Source organism: Crinia signifera, chromosome 11 (genome assembly GCF_055691185.1).
Source record: "Crinia signifera chromosome 11, ASM5569118v1, whole genome shotgun sequence".
NCBI classification, from domain to species: Eukaryota; Metazoa; Chordata; class Amphibia; order Anura; family Myobatrachidae; genus Crinia; species Crinia signifera.
In genome coordinates this window covers 31,097,978-31,125,544 of record NC_139227.1, presented here as the reverse complement: position 1 = coordinate 31,125,544, position 27,567 = coordinate 31,097,978, and the positions used below count along the sequence as shown (strand labels likewise).

The 27,567-nt window shown below is 43.7% G+C and overlaps 1 protein-coding gene across 1 annotated transcript in view; it reads right to left on the bottom strand.

Moving 5' to 3' along the window:
* The window catches only part of LOC146046024 (uncharacterized), a 33,910-nt gene extending 6,647 nt beyond the window's left edge, over window positions 1-27,263 (bottom strand). Inside the window, exon 1 of the mRNA XM_083165190.1 lies at window positions 27,141-27,263. Within this exon, the coding sequence (XP_083021316.1) occupies window positions 27,141-27,260 (120 nt within the window). The 5' untranslated portion in view covers window positions 27,261-27,263. The remainder of the gene's footprint in view (window positions 1-27,140) is intronic.
* Between the last annotated feature and the right edge of the window lie 304 nt (window positions 27,264-27,567).

Genomic DNA, 27,567 nt, shown 5'->3' with positions numbered 1-27,567 from the left:
GGACAAAACCATGTGCACTGCAGGTGGGGCAGATGTAACATGTGCATAGAGAATTAGATTTGGGTGGGATATTTTGATTTTACACTGCAATATAGATCTCACTTTGAAGTAAAGCCCCACCCAAATCTAATTCTCTCTGCACAAGTTACATCTACCCCACCTGCAGTGCACATGGTTTTGTATATTTGAAAAAGGAATTTGCCTATGTGAGTGAACCAGAATAACCCCCTAGATTTGCACTATCTACATTAGATTTCTACTATATTATTTTCTATTAGCAATTAAAAAAAAAAGATTTACAAATTTTGCAATTTTCTTACCAATTTAACAATTCTCAAATCCACCAGTGTGCGTCCAGGCATTACTGACATTTGCAGATTTTCTTTATATCCAAAGATCAGATCTGCGAATCATGAATATGCCCAATATACTAGTATAGTATTAGTAGCGGTCTCACAATAGGACGGTCGATAAACTATCAGCATATTACTATTTGTCAGTCAGTCCGATCACTTTGTGTTCTGAACCAGCAATCCGTGAATCCCACCCAATTATCTACGTCATGCCGAATTGTCCAAATTTATTGGGTTCCGTTACCCTAACCCTAAAAATGTTTGTTAACATTCTGGACCTGATTCAGGTTGGCTCGCCAGGCTGTGTTCATTTGCTGCCTAGCGAGCCCAAAAAACACCGCCCGCCACCTGGCCGAATGTCCCCCCGCCGAATCCCACGAGGGGATGATTGTGAACGCGAACACATCCCCTAGCATGCGGCCAAAGTGAAGAGAAATCATTCGATGGACGCTGACTTTTATTTCCGTTGCTGTTCGCTGAAGACAGAGCAGACGCTGACGCCATGTGCTGTCAGTGCCCCCCCCCCCAACAGGCATCACCATGCTCATATGGGGTATGCCCATAAAACTTTGGGCGTGCCTCCCTACATGTCCCCGGCCCTCCCTCCCCGCAGCAAACTGCCTGGCGAGTGGGTAACTTGCTACAAAGCCGTTCGCTGCTGAGGTTTGCACATGCACCGAAATCGGGGCTGGGGCAGAATTTGATTGGTTGCTATGGGCAAAATCCCCTCTTAATTTTTTAGAAGCTTTGGAAATGTACCCCTTAGACTGAGTACACACCAATGGCCGACCCAGGTAAGCTTGATGTGTCAGTATAGCATCATAGCTGGCGGGCAGGGGCGGATTGGCCCACCGGGAAACCGGGTAATTTCCCGGTGGGCCGGTCCATAAGTGACCAGAACAGGCCGCTCGCCTGCCTGGCTGGGCCGCGGACCGCACGACTACAGCGTGCCGCGGCCGCAGCATCACATGCCACAACAAAGATGGCCGCGGCTGCCTGCGGCACTGGGAGATTTAAAGATGGCCGCGGGAGGGCTTCTGCGCATGCGCAGCTCCACGCAGCTCCTCCCGCGGCTCTTATGCAGAGGTGGCCAGAACATCGATCGCGGGTGCGCTGTGACGTCACCGCGCACCCGGCCACTGACTGACTACACTGCAAAGACACAGCGTCTATAATTGTGAGCGGCTGCAGCGTGGGTGGGACGGCTGAGTGAGCAGCTGAAGAGGGGGAAGGCGGAAGCAGCAGCAAAAAGTGTAAGGGACTGTCATATTTTTCTTTGGCACTGGGATTTGGGCTCTGTTTAAAAAAAAATATATATCTGGGTTTAATATAATATATGTATATGTACTGCATGTGGGAGGGGGGTTCTTTTTGTTATTATGCGGAGGGGGTGTGTGTGATGGGGTCTCTTCACAGGTGTAAGTGCATATAAGTTGCTGCATGTGATGGAGTTTTGTGCCCCCCTTATGTGTGTGTATATATACTTTTTTAAAGGGGCACAAAACTCCATCACAGGCAGCAGCTAAAGGTGCCAATACACGCACCAATCCCGGCGGTGCAATGCTATACGATGAGATGCGCGCTCCCACGGCATCTCATCGCACAGTACAAAAAGTATGTGCTACACATACTTTTTGTACTGTCTTTTTATCGCATTGCATTGCATGCACTAGGCATGCGATGCGATGGATGCAAGTTTAGCCCAGAACGAGCGCCAGGATTGGTGCGTGTATGGGCACCTTTACACTTGTGAAGAGACACCCCCCCCCCCCCGCATAACAGCATATAGACCCCCCTCCCACCACATAACAGAATTTTGCTGAATTCTGTGTGGCTTTATTTACATGTATTTGGGCTAATTCCGTGTGGTGTCATTTGAATTTGGGCTCCTACAGGATCCCGATGACAATGTGATAAACATATGGAGTCTGCAGTGCTGCATTCTTGGTGTGTGTACTGTGTATGTATATGTATATGTATATGTATATGTATATATATATATAAAAATTTATATATTTTTCACCAAAAATCTGAGTTATTTTTGGATAAAGTGGCGAGTGCCTGTGTCTCTGCCTTAGAGAAACCACTTTCTGTAAATTGGAGTTCGGAGTACACTCTGCACCCCTTCACAGGACACCCCACCGCTGACGTATTTCTTCCACAGTGAGAGTGCGGTCTACAACCTAACATTATTACCGGATACCTTTGGTTAAACTCAGGCATCCTTGACCTGTCACCCACCTCATCTGCAACCCAGCTAATCTGGTGCAGGATTGGAACTACACACTGAAGTGTTTATGTATGATCATCACCTCTGTAACCAGAGGGTTCGCTCCAGAGCATCTATATAATTGTTCTCCTCTTTTTTTCTAAACTATTGTTACTCATCGTACCTGCGCTGTTGTTCTCTTCCACTGTTCTGTATATTGTGTATCATCCGAGTACTCTGCTGCTCCCACAAATAAACCCCAGGACCTGCACTGTGATGGCCACAGGTGGAATCGGTTTCCTGGATGAATTACTGCTATCCCAGGCTGAATTAGGCATCGTCTCATTAACTGATGACGACGCCGAGAAAGTCTTGTTTGATCATCTAGAGTTTGATGCTCTACCAACCGAATCACCAAACGACCTATACCTCAGGCTCCTCAAACTGAAGAAACGAGAGACCGATCTCACACTACATGGGCATTTCCTTTCTGATTATCACCGCAAGAAGTATATCCCACGGGGATTTCGAGTTGCCAACGTTCCTACCATCGGCCGCAATAATCCCACCTTCTGCAGCCGATGGTGTGGAGTACTCAATAAGTGCTCCCTCGATTTAATGCTCTTGGTAGTGGAGGAGGTCGGCTCTGAATTGAAAAAAGTCAAAACGGATATTGACTCATTCGGCATTGCCCATCTGGCAGCTATCAAAAGCGACAAAAGCTGCAATTTGATAGAGAAGCTCAGGGTCCAGATTGAGGAATACAAGCGGGATCTTGTATCATTCAAAAGGAACAAACTAGCAACAGTCACCACCGACTACCAGAACCATAACGTTTACCGCTGGCTATCAGGTGACCAAGGTACCCGCCGCACACCGGGCCCCTACAGAGGAAGGCGACAAGCACAGAGGAACCCCTACCGATTCAACACGGGCTCATCCACGTCGGCCTCTGATACTGAGCAATCAGGCACACAGTCGGATTTTTTAGAGTCCGGCCCACCTGCACCCAGAGGCAGGAACAACCGACAAGGAAAGGGAAGAGGCCAAGGCCACACCCCCGCCGAGGAAATTCTGGGCAAAAGAGTACGCAGGCAGGCGAAGATCTAATCTTCAACCTCTCTGACATGACCCTCACTCCCTCCATGATCTCTCTGCTCTCCAAGGGCCTGTCGTTTGTCCCTACATGCCACTTTGACCCGTTCGAAGCATCCGTTGATCTCTACAAGTTTGGGAGGAAACTGAGGCTTCAAGAGCACTTCAACAACGACATCACGACGACCACCCCCACATCTACTACCACCAAATTCAAACCACCTTCGTCCTTTGACCCGGTCTCCGCCAATCCATCAATCAAGACGTTCACCAGGATGATCGAGATTGATATCCAGAACACCCAAAAGAAACCATCCTATCAGAACCTTACAGCCATGGAACGTACAGCTCTGACTACCCTCAAACGTAATAAAGAGATAGTCATTCGGCCGGCAGACAAGGGCGGCGCTGTTGTCATCCAGAATTGGACACAGTACAATACTGAGATACTCCGCCAGCTCTCGGACACCCAGACGTATACCCAGGTCTCCCAAAATCCAATCCCTGGATTCAAACGCAGGGTTGATGCACTCTTGAGTTTTGGCGTATCTCACCACTGGATCTCCAAAGATCACCACAGCTTCCTCACGGTACCTTTTCCTGTTTGCCCCATCATATACACACTGCCGAAAATTCACAAGTCAGACACCAACCCCCCGGGCAGGCCCATCATCTCTGCTCGCAATTCCCTCCTGCAACCCCTGGCAATTTTCGTCGACTACTTTCTACAACCACTGGTAACATCTGGGCACACATACGTCCGTGACTCAAGCGATTTCATCGCACAACTACAGAACATCAACCTGGACGACCAACCCTTGCTGGCTACTATGGACGTTAGTTCTTTATATACTGTCATACCGCACGACGATGGCCTCAGGGTTCTGAAGAAAAAACTAGACACTCGATCTAATCTCCATCCCCCGACCGATTTCCTCATTGACCTTGCCACGCTGATCCTCAGATGCAACCATTTCATGCACCAACAGAAATACTACATCCAGATTGCGGAAACCGCGATGGGGTCCAATCTGGCCCCATCCTATGCCTGCCTTTACATGCAAGAATACGAGGACCAGTTCATCCTACCTAGATTCGGCGACAAGATGGCGATATTCAAACGTTATATTGATGATATATTCCTGATATGGCAAGACACTGAAACCAAGCTACTCGAGATGATCTCCACCCTCAACACGACGGACCATCCGATCCGCTTCACCCACTCTATCAACCCTACCTCCATCAGTTTCCTTGACATCTGTGTATCCATTGTTGACAATCATCTACAAACAAGTCTATTTCGGAAGTTGACTGACAGAAACACCCTTCTGACCACAAGCAGTCAGCACCCCCCGGCCCTCAAGGAGAACTTGCTGGTATCACAATATATGCGTGTGATACGCAACAACAGCAATATTGACATTATGGAAGAACAGTTGGAAGCCATGACTGAACGCTTTAAGACCCGAGGATACACCAACAAAATTCTTCATAGATGTCTGAAAAAAGCCAAAACCAAAATGGCACACCATTGCAACAATGAGGTCAAACACCCCCAAAAAAGTCCACGTATGACTTTTGTGAACACTTTCAATCATGCATCCCCCACTATCAACAAGAGCCTGCAAAGAAATTGGCCAATGATATCGTCTGATCCCCACCTTAAATTACAACGCCATGCAAGTCCTATGATGGCATACCGTAAAGGTCCAAACCTTAAGCAGCTCCTCATGCGACCCATGATCCAACCTGATCTCAAACAAAACACCTCCTGGCTTCTCTCCCAACGCCCTGGGTGCTATAAATGCACCGGTTGTACCACCTGTAATGCTATGTTGACCGGTCCATCTTTCCCACACCCCTTATCAGGTAAAGCCATAAAAATTAGATTTCGGCTACACTGTCTCTTAGACCATGTAATTTATTTGCTCACTTGCCCCTGTGGATTGGCATACATTGGTATGACCACCCGGAAATTCAGGGAACGTATGGCCAACCACAGGAACTCGATCCGGTCAGCTTTGGAAACTGGCAAAACAGACCTACCGATCCCAAGACACTTTCTCTCTGCCGGACATCAGATCGCCAGCCTACGATGTCGGCTAATCGATTGGGTACCTCCTCCTCCGCGAGGTGGTGACCGTGGACTCTTACTAAAAAAGAAAGAGAGCAGATGGATTTTTGAACTTGGGACATTGGCCCCTAGGGGCCTTAATGAAAACAATCCTCTTAATATCTTTCTGAAATAAATGTATAAATTATACTGTCACAATTTCAGGTTCTTGCTCCCTCTCCTTTATTTCCCTTTTTTTCTCTTTTGTTCTCTTTTTGTTTCTTTTCTCTTTTGCTCTGGTTTTTTGTCCTCTGTACCAGTAGGTGCTGTTATATGTCACTCCCCATAACCTACCTTTGGGTTCACTGACACCCTATCTATTTAACCTTACTCTGACCACAGTCGGCTCAACTCGTTTATCGGTGTTTAAAATGCTAATATTGCACAGTGGTGTTTATAGCCATCTGACCTAACACTATATGTCTCAATTAGTCACTTAGTTTGCATACTGGTTTTGGTTTATTGATTTTCCCCATCAGAACGGAATACCATTTATTTGAACACCTAATGAGGCATTGACCTCCCCTATTGACCTTATGACATATATGCCCACTGATGCGCTTATTGCGCTATGCCCTGAAACGCATACCTAATCAGGTTACGTTTCAATTAGGCACTGACGTCCACACCATTGTGTTCCCTATTGACCCAATATGCGCCCACTGGCGCGTTGCCCTGGAACGCACACTACAATATGTAGCGTTCCAACCTGGCAATAATACACCGCCGTCTCCCTTTCATGACACTATGCCCTGGAACGCACACTTCCGGGTGGTGCGTTCCAACAGGGCTTTCGACGTCACCACCGCGCTATCCCCCGCCCGCACACACTCCACTTTATTCAGATACTGACGCCGGGTGCTTGATCAAAGCACCTCATGTGCGCACCTATATAGCCTCACCTGCGATGCGTTATACGCATCGCAGGTCTGAGCGCAGTCCCTGAGACTAGGTGGAACGCATACCTAGCGATGCGTTCCAACCAACGGAAGCGCTACTTCCGCCTTCCGGATCTTGTTTGCGTGTCACTAGTCCAACTCCCCTCCAGGTAACGTCACACCGGAAGTGACGTCACCAGGGTCTCCGGCGGCATACAGCGCTATTCATTTCCGTTCTGGGGCTATTTAAACCAAGCCAGCACCTCTCAGTGTTTACCACCACTGCTCCATGCTGGTTTGCATGCAGCTTCTTTATGGCTTTGCTGTACCATATATCTCACCTGAAAACGTAAGTTTACTTGCATATGTCTGTATTATGTTGCATTCCCTATGAGTACCTAAACTTGTAGAAGCTTTTATTTGCTGTTTACATTGTTTTCTGTGCTCTATTAGGCTCCTTGATAAAGGTCCATTTTGACAGACCGAAACGTCGGAGTTTGGTGATGTGTATAACCTCTTTGAACTGCTGGCTCATTTGAGAAATAAACTTTATTTATTTTTACCAAAAATCTGAGTTATTTTTGGATAAAGTGGCGAGTGCCTGTGTCTCTGCCTTAGAGAAACCACTTTCTGTAAATTGGAGTTCGGAGTACACTCTGCACCCCTTCACAGGACACCCCACCGCTGACGTATTTCTTCCACAGTGAGAGTGCGGTCTACAACCTAACATTATATATAAAACTTTGTATTAGAGAGCCAGCAACATCAGAATAGAAAACATTTTATTATAGGCATATAGTGCAAAAAACGGACAAAAAAGCCATTAAAAAGCAGAGGAGACACTACTTATCAAGACCGCAGGAAGAAAGGTCACTGGTAACATGCATGGTCTCACTCCACCAGTCAGTCATAACACCCGACAGGCTGTTTCGGTGCTCACACAGCACCTTAGTCATGGGCAACAAACTGAAGCAACCATACTCATATATATACCCCCACAGGCTAATAAGCCTGATTGTACTCACCTGCCACGCCGGGAGTCAGTAACCAGCGCAGCTGCTGGACCCGGAAGTGCGTCACGGTCGTCCAGGCAACGCTGGACGCCGGCTGGCATCAACCAGGAACTCAGACACGAAAAACCGGAAGTGCGTCATATCGTCATAGCGACGCCAGACGCTAGACGCTGGAGACCCAACACCATAGTAAATCCTAGGCATGCTGCGCTGGTCACATGACCAGAAAACGTCAGCACAAGCGCAGGTCAGCTGACCTGAGCGCTATCTACCAGATAGCAACTAGGAATAAACTCCAAAGGCGCATAATCGCGCAATAATACACAAATTATGAAAAATTTAATAAATAGCGTATGGCGCCATAATGAAGTATAGGTGTTGTTAATGGGGGTCAAAAATGGCAAGTAGTACAGAAGGCATATACATGGCATGGCTGATACATGGAATACACAGTACAACAGACAGACACGCACACACACACATACATAGAGACACACAGAAAAAAGGCAGAATAGAGAACCATAGTGAACAAGACCACTATCCAAAGGATAAAACAAGCAGCATAGTGTTATCAAAATATGACATAAATATGTACATTAAAGCTTAGATAATAGGCCTGTAGGACAACCACGTACAAGTAGCTACTGCTTCTATAAGAAGCAGTGTAATGATTGATATTCATTCAAGCCATTGGGAGTAGTACATTTGAGACGGTGGATCCACAAACACTCCCGCTGGAGAAGTAATTTATTACGATCACCCCCACGTCTCAGTGGGGGGATTTGGTCAATGGGCATTACACAAAAGTCCTTCATGGAATGTTTCACAGTGGCAAAATGCCGAGCCACTGGAGGGGTGTTGGCATCCATTTTGGAGAAGGCTTTCTTTATAGAAGAGCGGTGGGCCGCAACACGTTCTTTTAGGAGTCTCATGGTTTTTCCCACGTACATCATAGAGCATGGGCACACAATGACGTAAATGACATAACGACTATCACAATTGAGATGATGTCGTATGTCATAGGTACGCCCAGACACTGGGTCAACAAACTTGTCACCCAACTTCAGGAACTGGCAATTGACGCAACCGTGACATTTAGTCACTCCCATCTGCTTTTTCAACCATGTTGGATTTTTGATGGGTCCAATATCTGAGGGTGCGAGTACATCCCTAAGGTTGCGGCTCCTCTTGAAGCAAAAAAGGGGAGCTTGTTGGCAAAAGCGTCCCATTGTAGTGTCCGATTGCACTATATGCCAATGCTTCAGCACCATTTTACGGATGTGTGCTGAAGCAATCGAGTAAGTACTCGAAAAAATCAGTCTGTTGTTATCCAACTTTGTATCTCGTTTGATGAACGTTTGGTCACGGGGAATCTCCAAACAGTGTGTCACCGCTTCCGCAACTTCTTTTTCATTGTATCCACGTTGTAGAAAACGGGAGCCCATCTCAGAAAGTGCTTGTGGCAAGGCGTCTCTATTGGAGGTTATACGTGCCACCCTAAGTAACTGTGACATGGGTAATCCCCTCTTGAGGGGTAATGGATGAAAGGAATCAGCTGCCAACAAGGAGTTCTTGTCCGTGGACTTTCTGAAAATGGATGTTTGAATCCCGTCGACAGTTCGTGTCACACAAACATCCAGGTAGCTTATGGTAGTTTCACTATATGAAACCGTAAACTTGATCGTGGTGCCCAAGCCATTGAGGACATCAATGAACTCCGTCAGCGCCTGCTCACCCCCAGTCCACACCAAAAATAAATCATCAATATAACGAACGTAAAAGTGAATAAATTTGGAAAAAACGGGGTTCGCCATGATATGTTGTTTTTCATATAAACTCATAAATAAATTAGCATAAGAGGGCGCCATGTTTGACCCCATGGCGGTCCCTCTTAGCTGCAAATAAAAAGAGTTCTGGAACAAAAAATAATTTTTCTTCACAATAATATCCATAAGCAACAACAAAAACTCAACAGGTGGACCGACATAGTGTGGACTGGAGGCCAGCAGAGCGCGGACAGAGTCCATCCCATCCTCATGCATTATATTAGTGTACAGGCTTGCTATATCTAGAGTCACCAGCAGGCTAGACTCGGGAAAGGTGCCAAGTGCTTCCAATTTCTTAATAAAATCATTGGAATCCTGTAAAAAATAATCAATATGTTGTACAACATATTGATTATTTTTTACAGGATTCCAATGATTTTATTAAGAAATTGGAAGCACTTGGCACCTTTCCCGAGTCTTGCCTGCTGGTGACTCTAGATATAGCAAGCCTGTACACTAATATAATGCATGAGGATGGGATGGACTCTGTCCGCGCTCTGCTGGCCTCCAGTCCACACTATGTTGGTCCACCTGTTGAGTTTTTGTTGTTGCTTATGGATATTATTTTGAAGAAAAATTATTTTTTGTTCCAGAACTCTTTTTATTTGCAGCTAAGAGGGACCGCCATGGGGTCAAACATGGCGCCCTCTTATGCTAATTTATTTATGAGTTTATATGAAAAACAACATATCATGGCGAACCCCGTTTTTTCCAAATGTATTCACTTTTACGTTTGTTATATTGATGATTTATTTTTGGTGTGGACTGGGGGTGAGCAGGCGCTGACGGAGTTCATTGATGTCCTCAATGGCTTGGGCACCACGATCAAGTTTACGGTTTCATATAGTGAAACTACCATAAGCTACCTGGATGTTTGTGTGACACGGACTGTCGACGGGATTCAAACATCCATTTTCAGAAAGTCCACGGACAAGAACTCCTTGTTGGCAGCTGATTCCTTTCATCCATTACCCCTCAAGAGGGGATTACCCATGTCACAGTTACTTAGGGTGGCACGTATAACCTCCAATAGAGACGCCTTGCCACAAGCACTTTCTGAGATGGGCTCCCGTTTTCTACAACGTGGATACAATGAAAAATAAGTTGCGGAAGCGGTGACACACTGTTTGGAGATTCCCCGTGACCAAACGTTCATCAAACGAGATAAAAAGTTGGATAACAACAGACTGATTTTTTCGAGTACTTACTCGATTGCTTCAGCACACATCCGTAAAATGGTGCTGAAGCATTGGCATATAGTGCAATCGGACACTACAATGGGACGCTTTTGCCAACAAGCTCCCCTTTTTTGCTTCAAGAGGAGCCGCAACCTTAGGGATGTACTCGCACCCTCAGATATTGGACCCATCAAAAATCCAACATGGTTGAAAAAGCAGATGGGAGTGACTAAATGTCACGGTTGCGTCAATTGCCAGTTCCTGAAGTTGGGTGACAAGTTTGTTGACCCAGTGTCTGGGCGTACCTATGACATACGACATCATCTCAATTGTGATAGTCGTTATGTCATTTACGTCATTGTGTGCCCATGCTCTATGATGTACGTGGGAAAAACCATGAGACTCCTAAAAGAACGTGTTGCGGCCCACCGCTCTTCTATAAAGAAAGCCTTCTCCAAAATGGATGCCAACACCCCTCCAGTGGCTCGGCATTTTGCCACTGTGAAACATTCCATGAAGGACTTTTGTGTAATGCCCATTGACCAAATCCCCCCACTGAGACGTGGGGGTGATCGTAATAAATTACTTCTCCAGCGGGAGTGTTTGTGGATCCACCGTCTCAAATGTACTACTCCCAATGGCTTGAATGAATATCAATCATTACACTGCTTCTTATAGAAGCAGTAGCTACTTGTACGTGGTTGTCCTACAGGCCTATTATCTAAGCTTTAATGTACATATTTATGTCATATTTTGATAACACTATGCTGCTTGTTTTATCCTTTGGATAGTGGTCTTGTTCACTATGGTTCTCTATTCTGCCTTTTTTCTGTGTGTCTCTATGTATGTGTGTGTGTGCGTGTCTGTCTGTTGTACTGTGTATTCCATGTATCAGCCATGCCATGTATATGCCTTCTGTACTACTTGCCATTTTTGACCCCCATTAACAACACCTATACTTCATTATGGCGCCATACGCTATTTATTAAATTTTTCATAATTTTTGTATTATTACGCGATTATGCGCCTTTGGAGTTTATTCCTAGTTGCTATCTGGTAGATAGCGCTCAGGTCAGCTGACCTGCGCTTGTGCTGACGTTTTCTGGTCATGTGACCAGCGCAGCATGCCTAGGATTTACTATGGTGTTGGGTCTCCAGCGTCTAGCGTCTGGCGTCGCTATGACGATATGACGCACTTCCGGTTTTTCGTGTCTGAGTTCCTGGTTGATGCCAGCCGGCGTCCAGCGTTGCCTGGACGACCGTGACGCACTTCCGGGTCCAGCAGCTGCGCTGGTTACAGACTCCCGGCGTGGCAGGTGAGTACAATCAGGCTTATTAGTAGAGACAGGATTATATGCATTTGCATATCTGCATATGCATTTGCATATTTTTCCCATTCTCACTGGTTATTGCATATTTTACCTAAAATCTAGTGATGGTGCATATTTTAGGCTACGTCCTCTTCCCACCCGCGAGTCACAGCACTGCTTTGCCCTGCTGCTGGCCAGGTAGTGGTAGAGTGTGCAGGCTGGGGCAATATGTGTGCAGAGTGGGGAACCTTGGATGTACTGACACTGCTCTAGGCTGCCAATCCATGTTGATAAAAGTCAGTCAGGACAGATGCCATTACGAAGCTCCTGAACTTTTGTCTGCCCCTGCCCTGGGACTTTACACCAAGAGACAGACTTCTGCAGCAGAGGAGGTGGGCAGAAGGGTAGTGACATCACGTGGCGCGGAGAAAATGCTGTGTCACAGTGAGTATGCGGCGCAGGGAGGAAGCCTTCCACTGCGCCGCCCTCACACGCTATGCTGACATTTGATCCATCTGCGCTGGAGATGAGGGTCCGTGCAGTTGATGCAAGAAGAGCTTTGGACGCTGCAGTATGCTGTAGCAGCCAGCATACTGACATCTGCAGATGCTGTGGGCCTATTTTTTAGGTTTATTTGCAACTAATTGTTTTCTGATTTTTAAATAAATAAGTTAAAAATTACTTTTTATTATTATTTAATGTAGCATATTTTAACACTTTTAATGCATATTTTAAGTATTTGTCATGCATATTTGCATGCATATTTCAAGCTTTTTTTGTTGCATATAATCCTGTCTCTACTTATTAGCCTGTGGGGGTATATATATGAGTATGGTTGCTTCAGTTTGTTGCCCATGACTAAGGTGCTGTGTGAGCACCGAAACAGCCTGTCGGGTGTTATGACTGACTGGTGGAGTGAGACCATGCATGTTACCAGTGACCTTTCTTCCTGCGGTCTTGATAAGTAGTGTCTCCTCTGCTTTTTAATGGCTTTTTTGTCCGTTTTTTGCACTATATGCCTATAATAAAATGTTTTCTATTCTGATGTTGCTGGCTCTCTAATACAAAGTTTTGTGTTATACCATTTTGTGAGTTTCAGCACTCCCTTCCATTTATGGAGTAAGTGTGTGCAGCCTTGTCCCATGGTTATGCTATATATATATATATATATATATATATATATATATATATATATATATATATATATATATATATATATATATAGTGTTCATTCTAGCACCCGCTATCTTTGAAAACCCATGTAGTTCCCCTTCCCTGCCTGGGGTGTCGCTGTCTGCTGTAGTGCTTCTAGCACAGTGTGGTCTGTATATCAGCACTGATATGCAAACCAGACCTGTACTAGAAACACCACAGCAGACAGCGACACCCCAGGCAGGGAAGGGGAACTACATGGGTTTTCAAAGATGGCGGGTGCTAGAATGAACACGATATATATAGATATATATATATATAGATATATATAAACAGTAGAGTTAGATTGAGGGACCTGGGGGGACCCCCAAAGAAAAAGGCGGCACTCGATCAGCTGGATGGGTAGAATCCAAATTTTATGTGCACAGTTTTCAAAAGAATACAAGCATGTCAGGCAGACATGCTTGTATTCTTTTGAAAACTTTGCACATAAAATTTGGATTCTACCCATCCAGCTGATCGAGTGCCGCCTGTTTCTTTAGGGGTCCCCCCAGGTCCCTCAATCTAACTCTACTGTTTGTATACCCATCTGAGGAAGGCACCGTGGCATATACCTCAGTGAAGAGAGTGCCAGTCAACCCTATAGATTATATATATATATATATATATATAAGTCCAGGAGTTAGGAGGCACTTAGACAAAAAAGACTTCACAGCCAATAAATCAAATAAGCATCGCTGTAATCAGCGCCAAGCGCTTTCGAGGTTGATACCTCTTCTTCGGGGCACAACATACACTGAAGAAGAAGTATCAACCTCGAAAGCTCTTGGCACTGATTACAGCGATGCTTATTTGATTTATTGACTGTGAAGTCTTTTTTATCTCCTGGACTTTTGCATTATTGTTTATTGGAGTGCACCGAAATTGCTGTTGTATTATTCATTAAGTGCTGACAGAAGTGGACTGTATATATATATATATATATAAGTCACGCTGATGTCCGGCACTCCCCGCACTCAGAAGACTCTTGCCTGGGTGCCATCCAAGGTGGCATGCCCACCAAATAAAGTAGAAGAATGGGTAAGGCGTTACTCCAGGGCTTAGAAGAAACAGTATTTATTGTGAGGCAGTGCTCATTTTGGTCCTGACGACGGGGTAACACCCGAAACTGCGTTGACCGTCTCACCATAAATACTGTTTCTTCTAAGCCCTGGAGTGATGCCTTACCCATTCTTCTACTATCTTCTACTATATATATATATATATATATATATACAAAGCAGGGATCCCCAAGAGGATCAAGCACGTCACTGCAGCAATTTCTTTGAAGAAAAGATGTTTATTGAGCCTCGACGGGCCGTTTCGGGGTGCAACCCCTTCCTCAAGAGACTTCAAACAGGTACAAATATCACCACAATGAAACACATTTTAAATACCTTCACATTGCCGCCAATACGCCCTCAGCCACGCCAGACACGCCTCTGCTGCACGCCAGTCGGCTCTGGCGCACAGCAACAGCATCACCGTCTCTCACACGCTGATCTGCTGCCATGGTAACCAGAAGCCGGCCGGCGACCCGCTCACGTATAACACAGACGGGAGCACCCGCAACTCACACTATACGGGAGCCCCTCGATCGGCGCCGGCACCTGGAACAGCTGATGGCATCTCTCACAAGCCGCCGCTGCTCCCCTGGTAGCCTAGCAACCCATCAAGCTACCGTGACGTCACCTACGGAGCGCACGCCCACGGCTCTCACCACGCTAGCGTCGCTCCCATAGTAACGCCACAGCTGAGGCCATGGGTGAGAATAGATGTTAATGAAGGGTACGGACTACAGTACATCAAAATAGTGGGCACAATAATAAACAAAATATAGACAAACAGTATCACGTGTGTGACCAGTCACCATCTCCTGTGGCTGAACTGTCTCTCACACAGCTCAGACCACACAGGTGAGTGGCCACACACCCCGGCCAGGCTGCCGTCCCGGGTACTCACACTATCCCGGGCAGACAACCCAGCTGCAAATTGCCCATATGGTGTACAAAATAATATCGCCAACCGTATATAGGACATCACCAACAAATACATAATGAAAAATAAAAAAATAAAAATAAGCAGAAAGATAGAAGCATATATACAAACAAACATATGAAAAACACAGATCAAGCATGAGTATGGATAGGCATCAAAATCACAAAATATTATAGAATTGAACCTAGCATTAGCCCCAGATGGACATCATACAGCTCAACATGATATTAGAAAACCTAATAGTCACATAAATGAACTCCATACCAACCGCTCATTCAGGCCATGGGGTGCTACTGTATTAAGCGTAAATATCCACTTAGCTTCAAGTCTAAGTAGTTTTTTGTAGCGGTCTCCACCCCTAATTGATTCAGGGACATGGTCTATAATCTGGTATTTAAGAGATGCTAGAGAATGGCCCTTTTCTTTGAAATGCATCGCTACTGGTTGCTCAGCCACCTTGCTTGTTACTTTGCCACTGGTGGAGGCCATTCTTTCCTTGAACTTACGCGATGTCATCCCGACATAGCATAAGCCACAAGGGCAACTTACCATATACACAACATAGCGTGTATCACATGTAAGAACATGTCGAATGGAGAATAGTTTAGAGGAGTGAGGGTCTTTGAATTTAGTACCGGTGATTAGGTAGCCACAGCTGACACATTTCGGGCACCTATAGCATCCTGGTGCTTTCACCAGCGTGTTAGCTGTGGTCATTTTATCAAAGCCAGACACATCTGTGTGTACTAAAATATCTCTTAGATTCCGTCCTCTGGTGTAACACGCCAGAGGGCGGACTTTTCTAAAGGCCGGTAAGTCCTTATCACTTGCCAAAATAGGCCAAAGTGCCTTACTGGCAATAGGTACCACTGTACTAGATGTATCAAACTGTGAGATAAATGGAAAAACCTCCCCCTGGGTTTTAACAGCAGGTTTCAGTAAGTCACTCCTCTTTAACTTCAATGCCCTCTCTTTGGCCGTTTTGAGCGTCTTAAGGGAATATCCCCTCTGACGAAACTTCTCGGCAACTCTGTCCAATTCCTGTTCCACTGCATCCTGATCACTACAAATTCGAACTGCCCTGACCATTTGATTTTATTTCATTTTTCATCAGGATATCCTGATGACAAATGAAATAAAATTTGAAACGTTGATGTAAAGCCACCGGTTCCTGCTTCGTGTTCTTGAACAGCAGTTAAGAGTGCCGCACCTTCGAGACTATATATATATATTGTAAAAACCGTTATGATAACAAACCGGTGACTAAAGTTATTGTTACACTATATTCTCTTGGTTTTATATTCGTTACCTTATAATACATATACCGTTACCCTTAGCAACAAGGTTACCATAGTGGTGTAAGCAGATACCTAACTCAGAGTTCTAAAGGCTCTCCTATTCACAGACACTTTGGAAAGCTGTAAAGCACATTAGCATATGAATAGATGCTCTTGAATCCATTGTACAGTGTGCCCCGCAAGTTGAACCTGTTCACTGGTTTGATAAGAAATAAACCTGTATACATTACTATATGCTTATCCAGAAATAAATCTATACTGCATGTCTAATGCGGCCCCACATGTGACTATGCGTGTGAATCACTCATTAATACGACTAATCTCCTAAGAATATATATATTGAAAAATACCACACAATATAAACTTTCAGGTTACTGACGGTTATCTTTCAGCGATAATCGCTATCCACACTTATAATAATAAACCTTTCTTTCGCATCTGAGATGCCATTATAAGTATAAAGAAATGATGCACATAGACACACGGTTATTTTTGAGATCACAGATAGTATATTATATGGGAAAATGGTCCAAAAAGGGTAACAGATATTTACATGGTACTTACACAATACTGTTTAGACTATACACAGGTTATAAACTATAACAACTATACATGTAAATGAACGCAGGCCCGACCATCCTAACACCAGCATACACACATGGATACAATTACCGCCACAGAGACAGGGGAAAAGAGTCCTCCTTGGATCACATCTTCTTGGTGTGTCTGAAAGATCAGAGAGAGCCTAAGAAACACAGTATATTTTTGGGAGCAGGTAAGGGGGTGGGGGAGTCAATCTTGGTTGGCATTGGCCAAAACAAAGAGACTGGGCCTCTCTTTATTGGCCCTCCTGTCCACATGATGCATTTCCTTTAGATACTCCCTTTGTTTCTGGCCATGAGGCAAGAACCTGTTTTGAATTGATTTGTCCTTGGTGTCCCACATAATGATTCACTAGATTACACAGTCAAAATATATCTAAGGTCATGTATTGTGATCACATTACAACCATACTGACCTTGCGTCTGTGGCGGCAATTACAACATTTCTACATATAAAGTATGGACGATCATATTCCAAGTATTTGGGGAATACACAAATGTACATACAAACAGGAATATCACTATGATTTAGCCATTAATGCATTACGTCCGTCCTTGTCCGTGAATTTATGCTAATACGTAATACGCCAAATACGTTTTCCACAGTCCACCCTTTGATAGTCAAATAAAACTATCACACTACACAATTAATAATTCATAATTTCGCATTAATTTCCATATTTCATAAAAATTTTAAATTTGTTATACAAATTTTCATTAATGAAAGGTTTGTGAAGCGTGGATCGTGTGTGTATGTGCAGTAAGAGGGGATGTATCATTTTTGCGCTATGGCTAATCCAAGATTAATAATAAATGGGGGGAGTACATTTACTTACTGTCGGCATGTCCAAACCATGGCCCTGCAACAGTTAGAGGGTCACAGCCCAGACACGCCTGACTGGAATGATACATTTGGGGACGTGTGTGTGTGTAAGTGTGGTGTTCCTGCATTGATCGTGTGTTGTATAACCTTGCCGCAGGGTGTAATAGGGTGAACAACCTTCATATGACCTATAGAAGATGATGGAAGAAACATTGATGGGTATCATATCAAAACAATTTTCCAGGATGATGTAGAGAATTTCTTGAGAGAGCGGGGGACAGTCATTTCTTTGAGAATTTTACCAATGAGTCATGTGTAAGGGTCATCGCTCCACCTAAATAACACCATTCGTTTGGATTCACAAAAACACCTTTTAAATGCTTGCTTGTCACAGATAAAAATAAACATCATAGTCAGAACTCCGCCTCTCCTTATCCACCCTTTGGTAGCGGCAACACCTTGGGGAGAAAAGAGATGGGAAAAACACAGGAACAAAGTAAAGTTTTCATCTTCTGCCTGTTTCTTCTTTCTTCGTCTGGCCAGGGGATAATCAGGGTAGTCTTTCCTTTGCCTTTTCCTTTTTGGATATGTCGGTTTTAGTCATCTCTCAGTCTCCCCGGAACAAGAGCTTCTAGCGATACTTCTTTCTCGTCGCTTCTAGCATCAACCACTTCCGGGACATTGACCTTTTTACAACGGGACGATGGATCCAAGCTTCCTTTTCTGCAACCTTTACTGCTGTGGTGCTGAACAATAGTACTTGGTTTGGTCCTTCTCACCGATCTATCAAACAACTTGGGCAAAACAAATTTTAGATCACAACAAAAGTCCCCTGGCTCAAGACAATGTCAGTCCTTTACAGGCAATTCAGATGTCAACACTGTCGATTTCCTCTGCTGCATTCTCAACTTTTTTTATAAAATATTGAACAGTCACTTTATTATTATACTTTCGTCATCATAATGTGGATGTCTTCTGAGCAATATTTCGAAGGGAGGAGGGAGAAAACAAGTTAAGTGGAGTTCTGAGAGTGGTTCTGATACTATACAGCACTATCGGCAATGCCTCAGGCCATAGCAAACCCTTATTTTAACCATAACTTTGCTCAATTTCCTGGGATCCGCAAGGAGTATAGAGTTTACCATCAATCCCTAGGAGCTTACACATGACTTGGAAGACTTTTCATATACAGTGTGTACTTTTGGGATACCATATCTCTAAACAAATACATCAACACATACTAAGAGAATCAAAATAAATTCCTAAATAGTTCTAGAGTGGACTGTACAAAGTCAATTTGTATTACCTGCAAAGAATCCTCTGGAGGAGGGAATGTGGAGATGGCTCTGTGGGAACAGCCTCTCCAGTGTCTTTCCTCAGACAAGTAAGGCATGACATTGCCGTCTTACCTGCCTGTGGACCGAACTCTGGGGCCCACCAGTAAGTTTTGACTAGTTATCACATACCTTCCCTACCAAGACAAGTCAAGCCATAGGCTATCTCTGCCATGACAGTGTGGCATGCTCTGGGAGTCACTGGTTTTCCTTGTCCATCTTTCCATTCCTGTCCACATCCCTTTGGCTTCCAGACTGCTTTCTCCTGCAGGGAACACAAATCTTGCACCTCTATATAAAGACACAGATATTTACAGGGGGAACAAAAACATTATTCACAAAGCGCGTAGCTCACCCAGCTGTCCCGCCAGCACGGCTATCATCAAGTGACACTGAATCCTTATCAAAGGTGTGGGCTTTACACTAGATAACCGCCACTCCGTTCGGCAGCTGTGCGGCTGTCAGTAGTCCTCAAATATACAATGCTTGCGCCACTGGAGTGTCAGCTACTGTCACAAGATCTCTGAGGCGCCATAGGGCTCCAAATCTCTTGTGTTACCCCAACAAACGTACTTAGAGTTGGCATAGGTATTGACTGCTTTTCCCTCAGCCAGCTGACGCATCTTGATCAGTTGCACTAATTAAGCCACTGTTGCTGAGAGAGATGGTCCAAGGGGACCCAGTCTCTACTATACCTTCTCCATCTATTACGGTATAGCCAGTGCACAATTCTCCCATTTTGGTGTCTCTGTGGCAGCTGCCATCAGTGGGGAAAAAAAAAATTCTCATCTCTACCTCTTCCAATGGGTTGTTACCACCCTTTGGGGATATGCTGCAAAGGTCCGATTCAAACACTTCATGCCATCATGTTCGTCTAGGCTCTCACTAGTCTTAATGTCAGGGATGCCTGTAAATCTCGAAATGTCTGTCAATGCCCTGTCAAAATATTCATCAGGAAATTCAGTGTTCTTTTGCCGAATGCTAAAGATTTTGTTGTACTCAGTAGTACAAGGAAAATACTTGCTCAATTGAAGATTAATTAATCGTATATTTTCCTGATTGTCAACACCATTTAAAATCCTATTTTCCCCCACCTGGCCAATGTATGGGGAAAGACAGGCTCCCAATATGATACTCCAATCCTTATTTGTGAGTCTATGTGAATTTTCCTAAATCTCTGATAAACTTTTGACAGGCCGTTTTGTTTTGTCTTGGGTCAGGGAACTCTCGGATCAAAACATTAAGTCTGTCCTTGTCAGAGGGCAATGTATACCCACCTGCCTTACTGGAATCACCCCATCCGTATCTGGCTTTCCATAAGGGGCATGACGGGTGCAAGGTGGGCGTACACAAGTAATTTCTTGGTTTTCTAACATGGTTGTCTCTGTGGTGTCTGGTGTGTCATACTTACCTGCCCCTCCTTGTAGATTACTGGCGTCAGCCGTCTCCTCTAACTGGGAGTTCTTATAATTCCTCCTTAACTGGGCTTGTCTCTGGCACACATTTATCGGGTAGGAGGCGGCTGAGGTCAGCATTACATTGGCTTCACTTTCAGGATCCTTAAGTGGGATTTAAAACAAGGTACAAGTTAATACAATTTTCAGATGGTACATTTATTTTAGGTTCTCCTGTGGCGGTAATTGCCCACTTGGTAATGTAACATGGGGTGTGTGTGCAGTTGTACTTCTCAAGTTAGCTGGGCCCGCGTTCATTAAACAATTCTTATGACTTTGTATTTGAACTTCTGTTTGCCACATAGTTACAGAATCATTTTGCTATAACTTTTCCTTTTTAAATGAAATAAGACAAATTTTATCTTTCACTGTGAGCAGAACTTCAGGACCAAAACTACCAGTATCAGGGAACTTTACCTCACACTCTTTGGTCAGTTTGACCCATTCATTCAGGTATGACACATCATATGTCATATTTCTTTTCCATAATGTATCCCGGAGATTCCTTGGGCATGACACTCACGCCCCTCTTAACAGCCTCCTTCTGAGAACTTCTGTTCCCCATTTGCTGTCACTTATTCCTGGATACCTTATGTTTACTATAGACGGCCCCTCTGTTCAAAAGAAAGCTACCTCTTCTGTCAAGCGACCGATGGAGTTCTGAGTTCCTCCACCAAACTATTACCCCGAAGAGCGGCTAATGGACCCTCCGCACTGCCTGAGGGAACCACTAGAGCACCTCAGCCTAGTTACTGCCTATTCTGGCAAATTCTGAACTACCTAATAGCTGAGGTGATAGTAAATACGCAACAGTAGCACGGTTAATTACAGAAATCAGTACTGATTCTTGTAACCTCTGGTGACTCTCTGTTTAAACAGAACCGACAACTTGGCAGTTTTAGTTTAAATCATCACCGATCTACCAGATCTGGATTTCCGCAACCAACACCTGTTCTGGTGAATCTTTGGTCACCTTCAGTCAATGCCTACTGCCTACTGACTGGTACTCACTCACTGCACTCTCTGACTCACACAGGCAGACTTATTTTTCTGTACAGAAAATATTCCCATCATGGTAGTTCTGTCCCCAAATACTGCTCCAGGACATATTCCCTTAAAATTCAAAATATTATCTTAAAAGGTGTTTGAATTGTTTTAACAAATGCAATAACAATGTAAAATCGAATAAATTGTGATTGTATTAATCTAAAATACATTATCAATAAGTATTTGCATCATTGGTAATATATTTTGTAAAGGAAATGGATCGCTAATGCGTCCGCCTAAAGGGCGCAGGCCCGAACGCACGTGTACAAGTAAACGCAGGTGCGTCTGTATACTCAGTCAAAAATAAACGTGCTAGCATACAGTTTGAGTGTGATTTCACTGGACTCACATGCATACATCAGTAATGCAATTGCATCACAGCTTACAATTTTATAACAATACAATCACACTTTATAACTCTATACCTTTATCACCTTGTGTATACTTAAAAAAACAAAAAAACTTTGTACACTTCTGGCTAATACAGTTTAACAAACCCATTCAAACCCCCTCCTGCTTCTGTCCCTCCTCCTTCTCCCCCTCCTTGCAGCTGCTGCTATAATGCTTTATCTTATGGAATGCAGCAGCGCGGGGGAAGGAAAACTGTGGGTCAGTTTACAGCACACAGCTAAATTACAATTGCTTTGTTATCAACTCTAACACAGACCTGATAAATGGGTATCTCAATCTAGACAATTCAAACACCCAAAATCCCTCATTTGTGGCAAACAGAATTTCAGCACTTCAAAACAGTCTTTATGCACAATACTCAATGATTTATAGTACAGGTACCAACAAAAAACACTAGAGAGGGAGGATGAGAGAAAAAAATTATTTAAATACAGTATAACAATTTCACCGTCTTTGGGCCTAACTCCTACCAACTTTCAAACCGATACAGCTCGGACGCCTCTCAATTAATACTCAGGGTACACTCTCACGCGTTAAAAGTGACCCCGGCATTATGAGATGCACTCCGTATCGCTGTGCCAGTTTTAAAGATTGTAGGCCCCACGTTGGCTGCGTCAATTGTAAAAACCGTTATGATAACAAACCGGTGACTAAAGTTATTGTTACACTATATTCTCTTGGTTTTATATTCGTTACCTTATAATACATATACCGTTACCCTTTGCAACAAGGTTACCATAGTGATGTAAGCAGATACCTAACTCAGAGTTCTAAAGGCTCTCCTATTCACAGACACTTTGGAAAGCTGTAAACCACATTAGCATATGAATAGATGCTCTTGAATCCATTGTACAGTGTGCCCCGCAAGTTGATCCTGTTCACTGGCTTGATAAGAAATAAACCTATATACATTACTATATGCTTATCCAGAAATAAATCTATACTGCATGTCTAATGCGGCCCCACATGTGACTATGCGTGTGAATCACTCATTAATACGACTAATCTCCTAAGAATATATATATTGAAAAATACCACACAATATAAACTTTCAGGTTACTGACGGTTATCTTTCAGCGATAATCGCTATCCACACTTATAATAATAAACCTTTCTTTCGCATCTGAGATGCCATTATAAGTATAAAGAAATGATTCACATAGACACACGGTTATATTTGAGATAACAGATAGTATATTATATGGGAAAATGGTCCAAAAAGGGTAACAGATATTTACATGGTACTTACACAATACTGTTTTGACTATACACAGGTTATAAACTATAACAACTATACATGTAAATGAACGCAGGCCCGACCATCCTAACACCAGCATAAACACATGGATACAATTACCGCCACAGAGACAGGGGAAAAGAGTCCTCCTTGGATCACATCTTCTTGGTGTGTCTGGGAGATCAGAGAGAGCCTAAGAAACACAGTATGTTTTTGGGAGCAGGTAAGGGGGCGGGGGAGTCAATCTTGGTTGGCATTGGCCAAAACAAAGAGACTGGGCCTCTCTTTATTGGCCCTCCTGTCCACATGATGCATTTCCTTTAGATACTCCCTTTGTTTCTGGCCATGAGGCAAGAACCTGTTTTGAATTGATTTGTCCTTGGTGTCCCACATAATGATTCACTAGATTACACAGTCAAAATATATCTAAGGTCATGTATTGTGATCACATTACAATCACCATACTGACCTTGCGTCTGTGGCGGCAATTACAACATTTCTACATATAAAGTATGGACGATCATATTCCAAGTATTTGGGGAATACACAAATGTACATACAAACAGGAATATCACTATGATTTAGCCATTAATGCATTACGTCCGTCCTTGTCCGTGAATTTATGCTAATAAGACGCGACTGCGCCTGAGTATTGCGTAAAGGCCGACCGTAATACGCCAATGGCGTTTGAGGTGCAAATACGTTTTCCACAATATATATATATATATATATATATATATATCCAGTGGTGCGGCACTCGGAAATAATAAGCTCACAGAGGCAGTCTAGTGAGGTTTAAGTTTATATGATAACTGTTTTCAAGTTACAAAGACACATAAAATTTACATAGCATTATACCCGCTCTCCTTGCTGCTTTGCCAGAGAGGCCTTCCGCAGGGGGAATGCCTTTCCACCTTGCATCCGCCAGTGTGATCATCTACACTGGCCCGCGCGAGGTGGGAGGGTGTTTTACCCACAGGTTAAACAAGGCACTGTGACTAGTGTGACTGGCAGAGTTAATATATATATATATATATATATATTTATACAGTATATAGGCGGATGTCTGGCACTTCTCTCGACCCTCAGAAGCAGGGCATCACGGTGTGTGGCATATGTATGATGGGCATTACAGTGTGCGGCATATGTATAATGGGCATCACGGTGTGCAGCATATGTATAATGCCATCAGGGTGTGCGGCATATGTATAATGGCATCAAGGTGTGTGGCATATGTATATTGGCATCAGGATGTGTGGCATATGTATAATGGCATCAAGGTGTGTGGCATATGTATAATGTCATCAGGGTGTGTGGCATGGGTATAATAGTGCATCACGGTGTGTGGCATGGGTATAATGGCATCAGGGTGTGCGGCATATGTATAATGGCATCAAGGTGTGTGGCATATGTGTAATGGAGCATCAGGGTGTGTGGCATATGTATAATGGCATGATGGTGTATGGCATATGTATAATGGCATGACGGTGTGTGGCATATGTATAATGGAACTTGGTGAAATAGGCCACGCCCCATACTGATAGGCCACACCCCCAAAAAAATTGGCGCGCCTCCGGCACACGACACCACTCCGCCCCCCATCAGGGCTGCTTCGAGATATTTCCCGGGCTGGTTTTAATTCCCAATCCGCCCCTGCTGGCGGGTAACTGTGATGTCATCCCCTGACACGTGTGCACTGCTTGTACACAGAGCCAGCGTAACCTGCTGTTTGGAGGTGAATAATGAGGCAGCTGGGGTGGTCAGGTATGGGGTGCAGAGCATACAATCAGGGACACCATCAGAGGTGTATGGGGGTACCGGTGTAGATTGTAAGCTTGCAGCAGGGCCCTCCTACCTCCAAGTCTGTATGTTGTTACCCAGTTTGTTTTATCACTGTCTACTATTGTAAAGCGCAACGGAATCTGCTGCGCTATATAAGAAACTGTAAATAAATAATAAATAAATGGGGGTAAGTCACATCTCACAGCAGCACTGTATGCAAACTTGATACACAAATAAATTCTGTTAGTGAGTGTATCTAACCAATGTAAAATATAAGAAGGGAATATAATCTACATAGAATTCACAAACTATAAAAAATATTCCCCCCATTGATTTATTTGGGAATAATTTACAATGATCAACAGAAGCTGGTTACTAACATTCCAAGGTACTTATGTAGTATCTGGGCGCCCGATTTTGTGATTGTATACCTTACCTTAAGGAAAACATTTTAAGTAATCAGCGGCCCTCGCGGGGCTCGCTGCGCTCGCCACGCTTCGGGCTCGGTGGCTCGCTGCGCTCACCACGCTTTATAAAATCAACTCTATGCCCACTTGGATAGTGGGGAAATGAACAGGACTATGTTAACATTGAATCCTATGGAAAATCGCATCGGATCGCATGCGATATCGGATGTGATTCAATGAGATTTTTCTGACCCGATTTTAAAATCATAAGTACCCTTTCCAAATAGTGGAGCTTCACCATAAAGACCTAAAAATATTGAAAGCAAATCCGATAAAGGGTTTACATTTAAAAGCACCAATCACCGAAAGGAAATAAAACAATTCAAAAGACTTTTACTGTTCCTTGGTGCACTGTCATGTCCTTCATAATGAAATAGACAATAGTGGGAAATCAGTTACTAGCGTTAAAGTCTCCCACCAAAAAATAAAATAAACAAACCAAAAAAATGGTGTTGACTGCAATATTTTGTCTGATGGTACAATTGGTCTATTCAATTACATCCTGTTTATTCCTTCGGGGCACTAACCCAATTTCGCGCAAAGACACATCGATCCAGGATAAGTTTCCAAATCCATGTGTTTTCGAGTTAACAGCTGCTAAAAGAGGTTAGTTATTAGGGTGCTGAAAGAATCCTAAAGAAAGAGAGATCCCCAAAGCTGCCAGCTACCGGGGCTAATTGAATTAGGGCCTGGGAATCAATGGCTAAATGAAATTCTGGTACTTTTGTAATATCTGGGCTCCCATTTTTCTTATGAGACCGCGTCCCCTCGCGGGGCTCGCTGCGCTCGCCACGCTTCGGGCACGGTGGCTCGCTGCGCTCGCCACACTATATAAAGTCAACTCCATGCGTAGTTTGATAGTAGAGGTATGAAAAAATGGGGTGCATTTAACATGGGAGCCCAGATAATACATAAGTACCTGAATTCCTCCCAATAGCACAACTGTGAGTTTGTCTAGAACAGGCTATTCTCCAAAAGTCAGTAACTGTCAATCATTTATGACTGACAATCATTTAGGGCTGCAAACTTTTTATAAGACCAACCTCAGACATAACCTTACCAGCCCTAAAAAGTTTACATCAATATGATCATTTTATTTGCAGATCTGGTCAGCGGATTGGTGGTGCAGGTGGGTCGGGTAATCATGGGGCTGATGTATGGGGCTGATTACAGTGCCAAATCTGGACAGTTCTAAAAATAAATTGTACTAATTTTGCAAAAAATATATATCATGCCTTATAATGCCATCCTCACTTGATACCAGGCAATTATATGCCACCCTCTTTAAAATCTGCTTATGTTTTAAACTGATCAATAATCAAAAGTATAAATCAAATTCATGAAAACATAGATTACATATGATCATAAGAAGCTTTACAAATGTCATCAAGCTTTGTATTAAATATTCTAAACCTTTTATCTCTGTCCTCACATCTGTGCGCTATAATACATCTGATGTTGGTGTTGTATATGTTTCATTCTAGTTAAAGAATAAGCAGAAGAGTAGGAGAAACTTACCTTATGGAGGGTCTCTAGATCGAGCCAACTGGTTTCGGAAATCACACAAGAATTAGATTTATATAGACAAATCTCGGTGCGAGGCGGTGGTGATGTGTACAAGGACAACAACAATTGCATGGTTCCTCTGCCTCCTAATGACAAACTGCAGAGCAGATATTAAGAGTCATTAATAAATTCTTTTAAGAACCCATAATATTCATTACATGTTATTTATGTTAAAAGCACCAGTAATGACGTTATTTAGTCTTATCTCATGGAGTTGGTCATTAGTTTGTTTTTAACTTCAGTACACGGGGATCACTATAAAGTCAAATAACAATTTGTGCATTAATATAGCGATGTAAAATGTTAGAGGACCGGTCATAGTAGAAAACAAAATAGCATGAAACGCTGTCGAATATTATAGCAGACAGCCTGCTGTCCC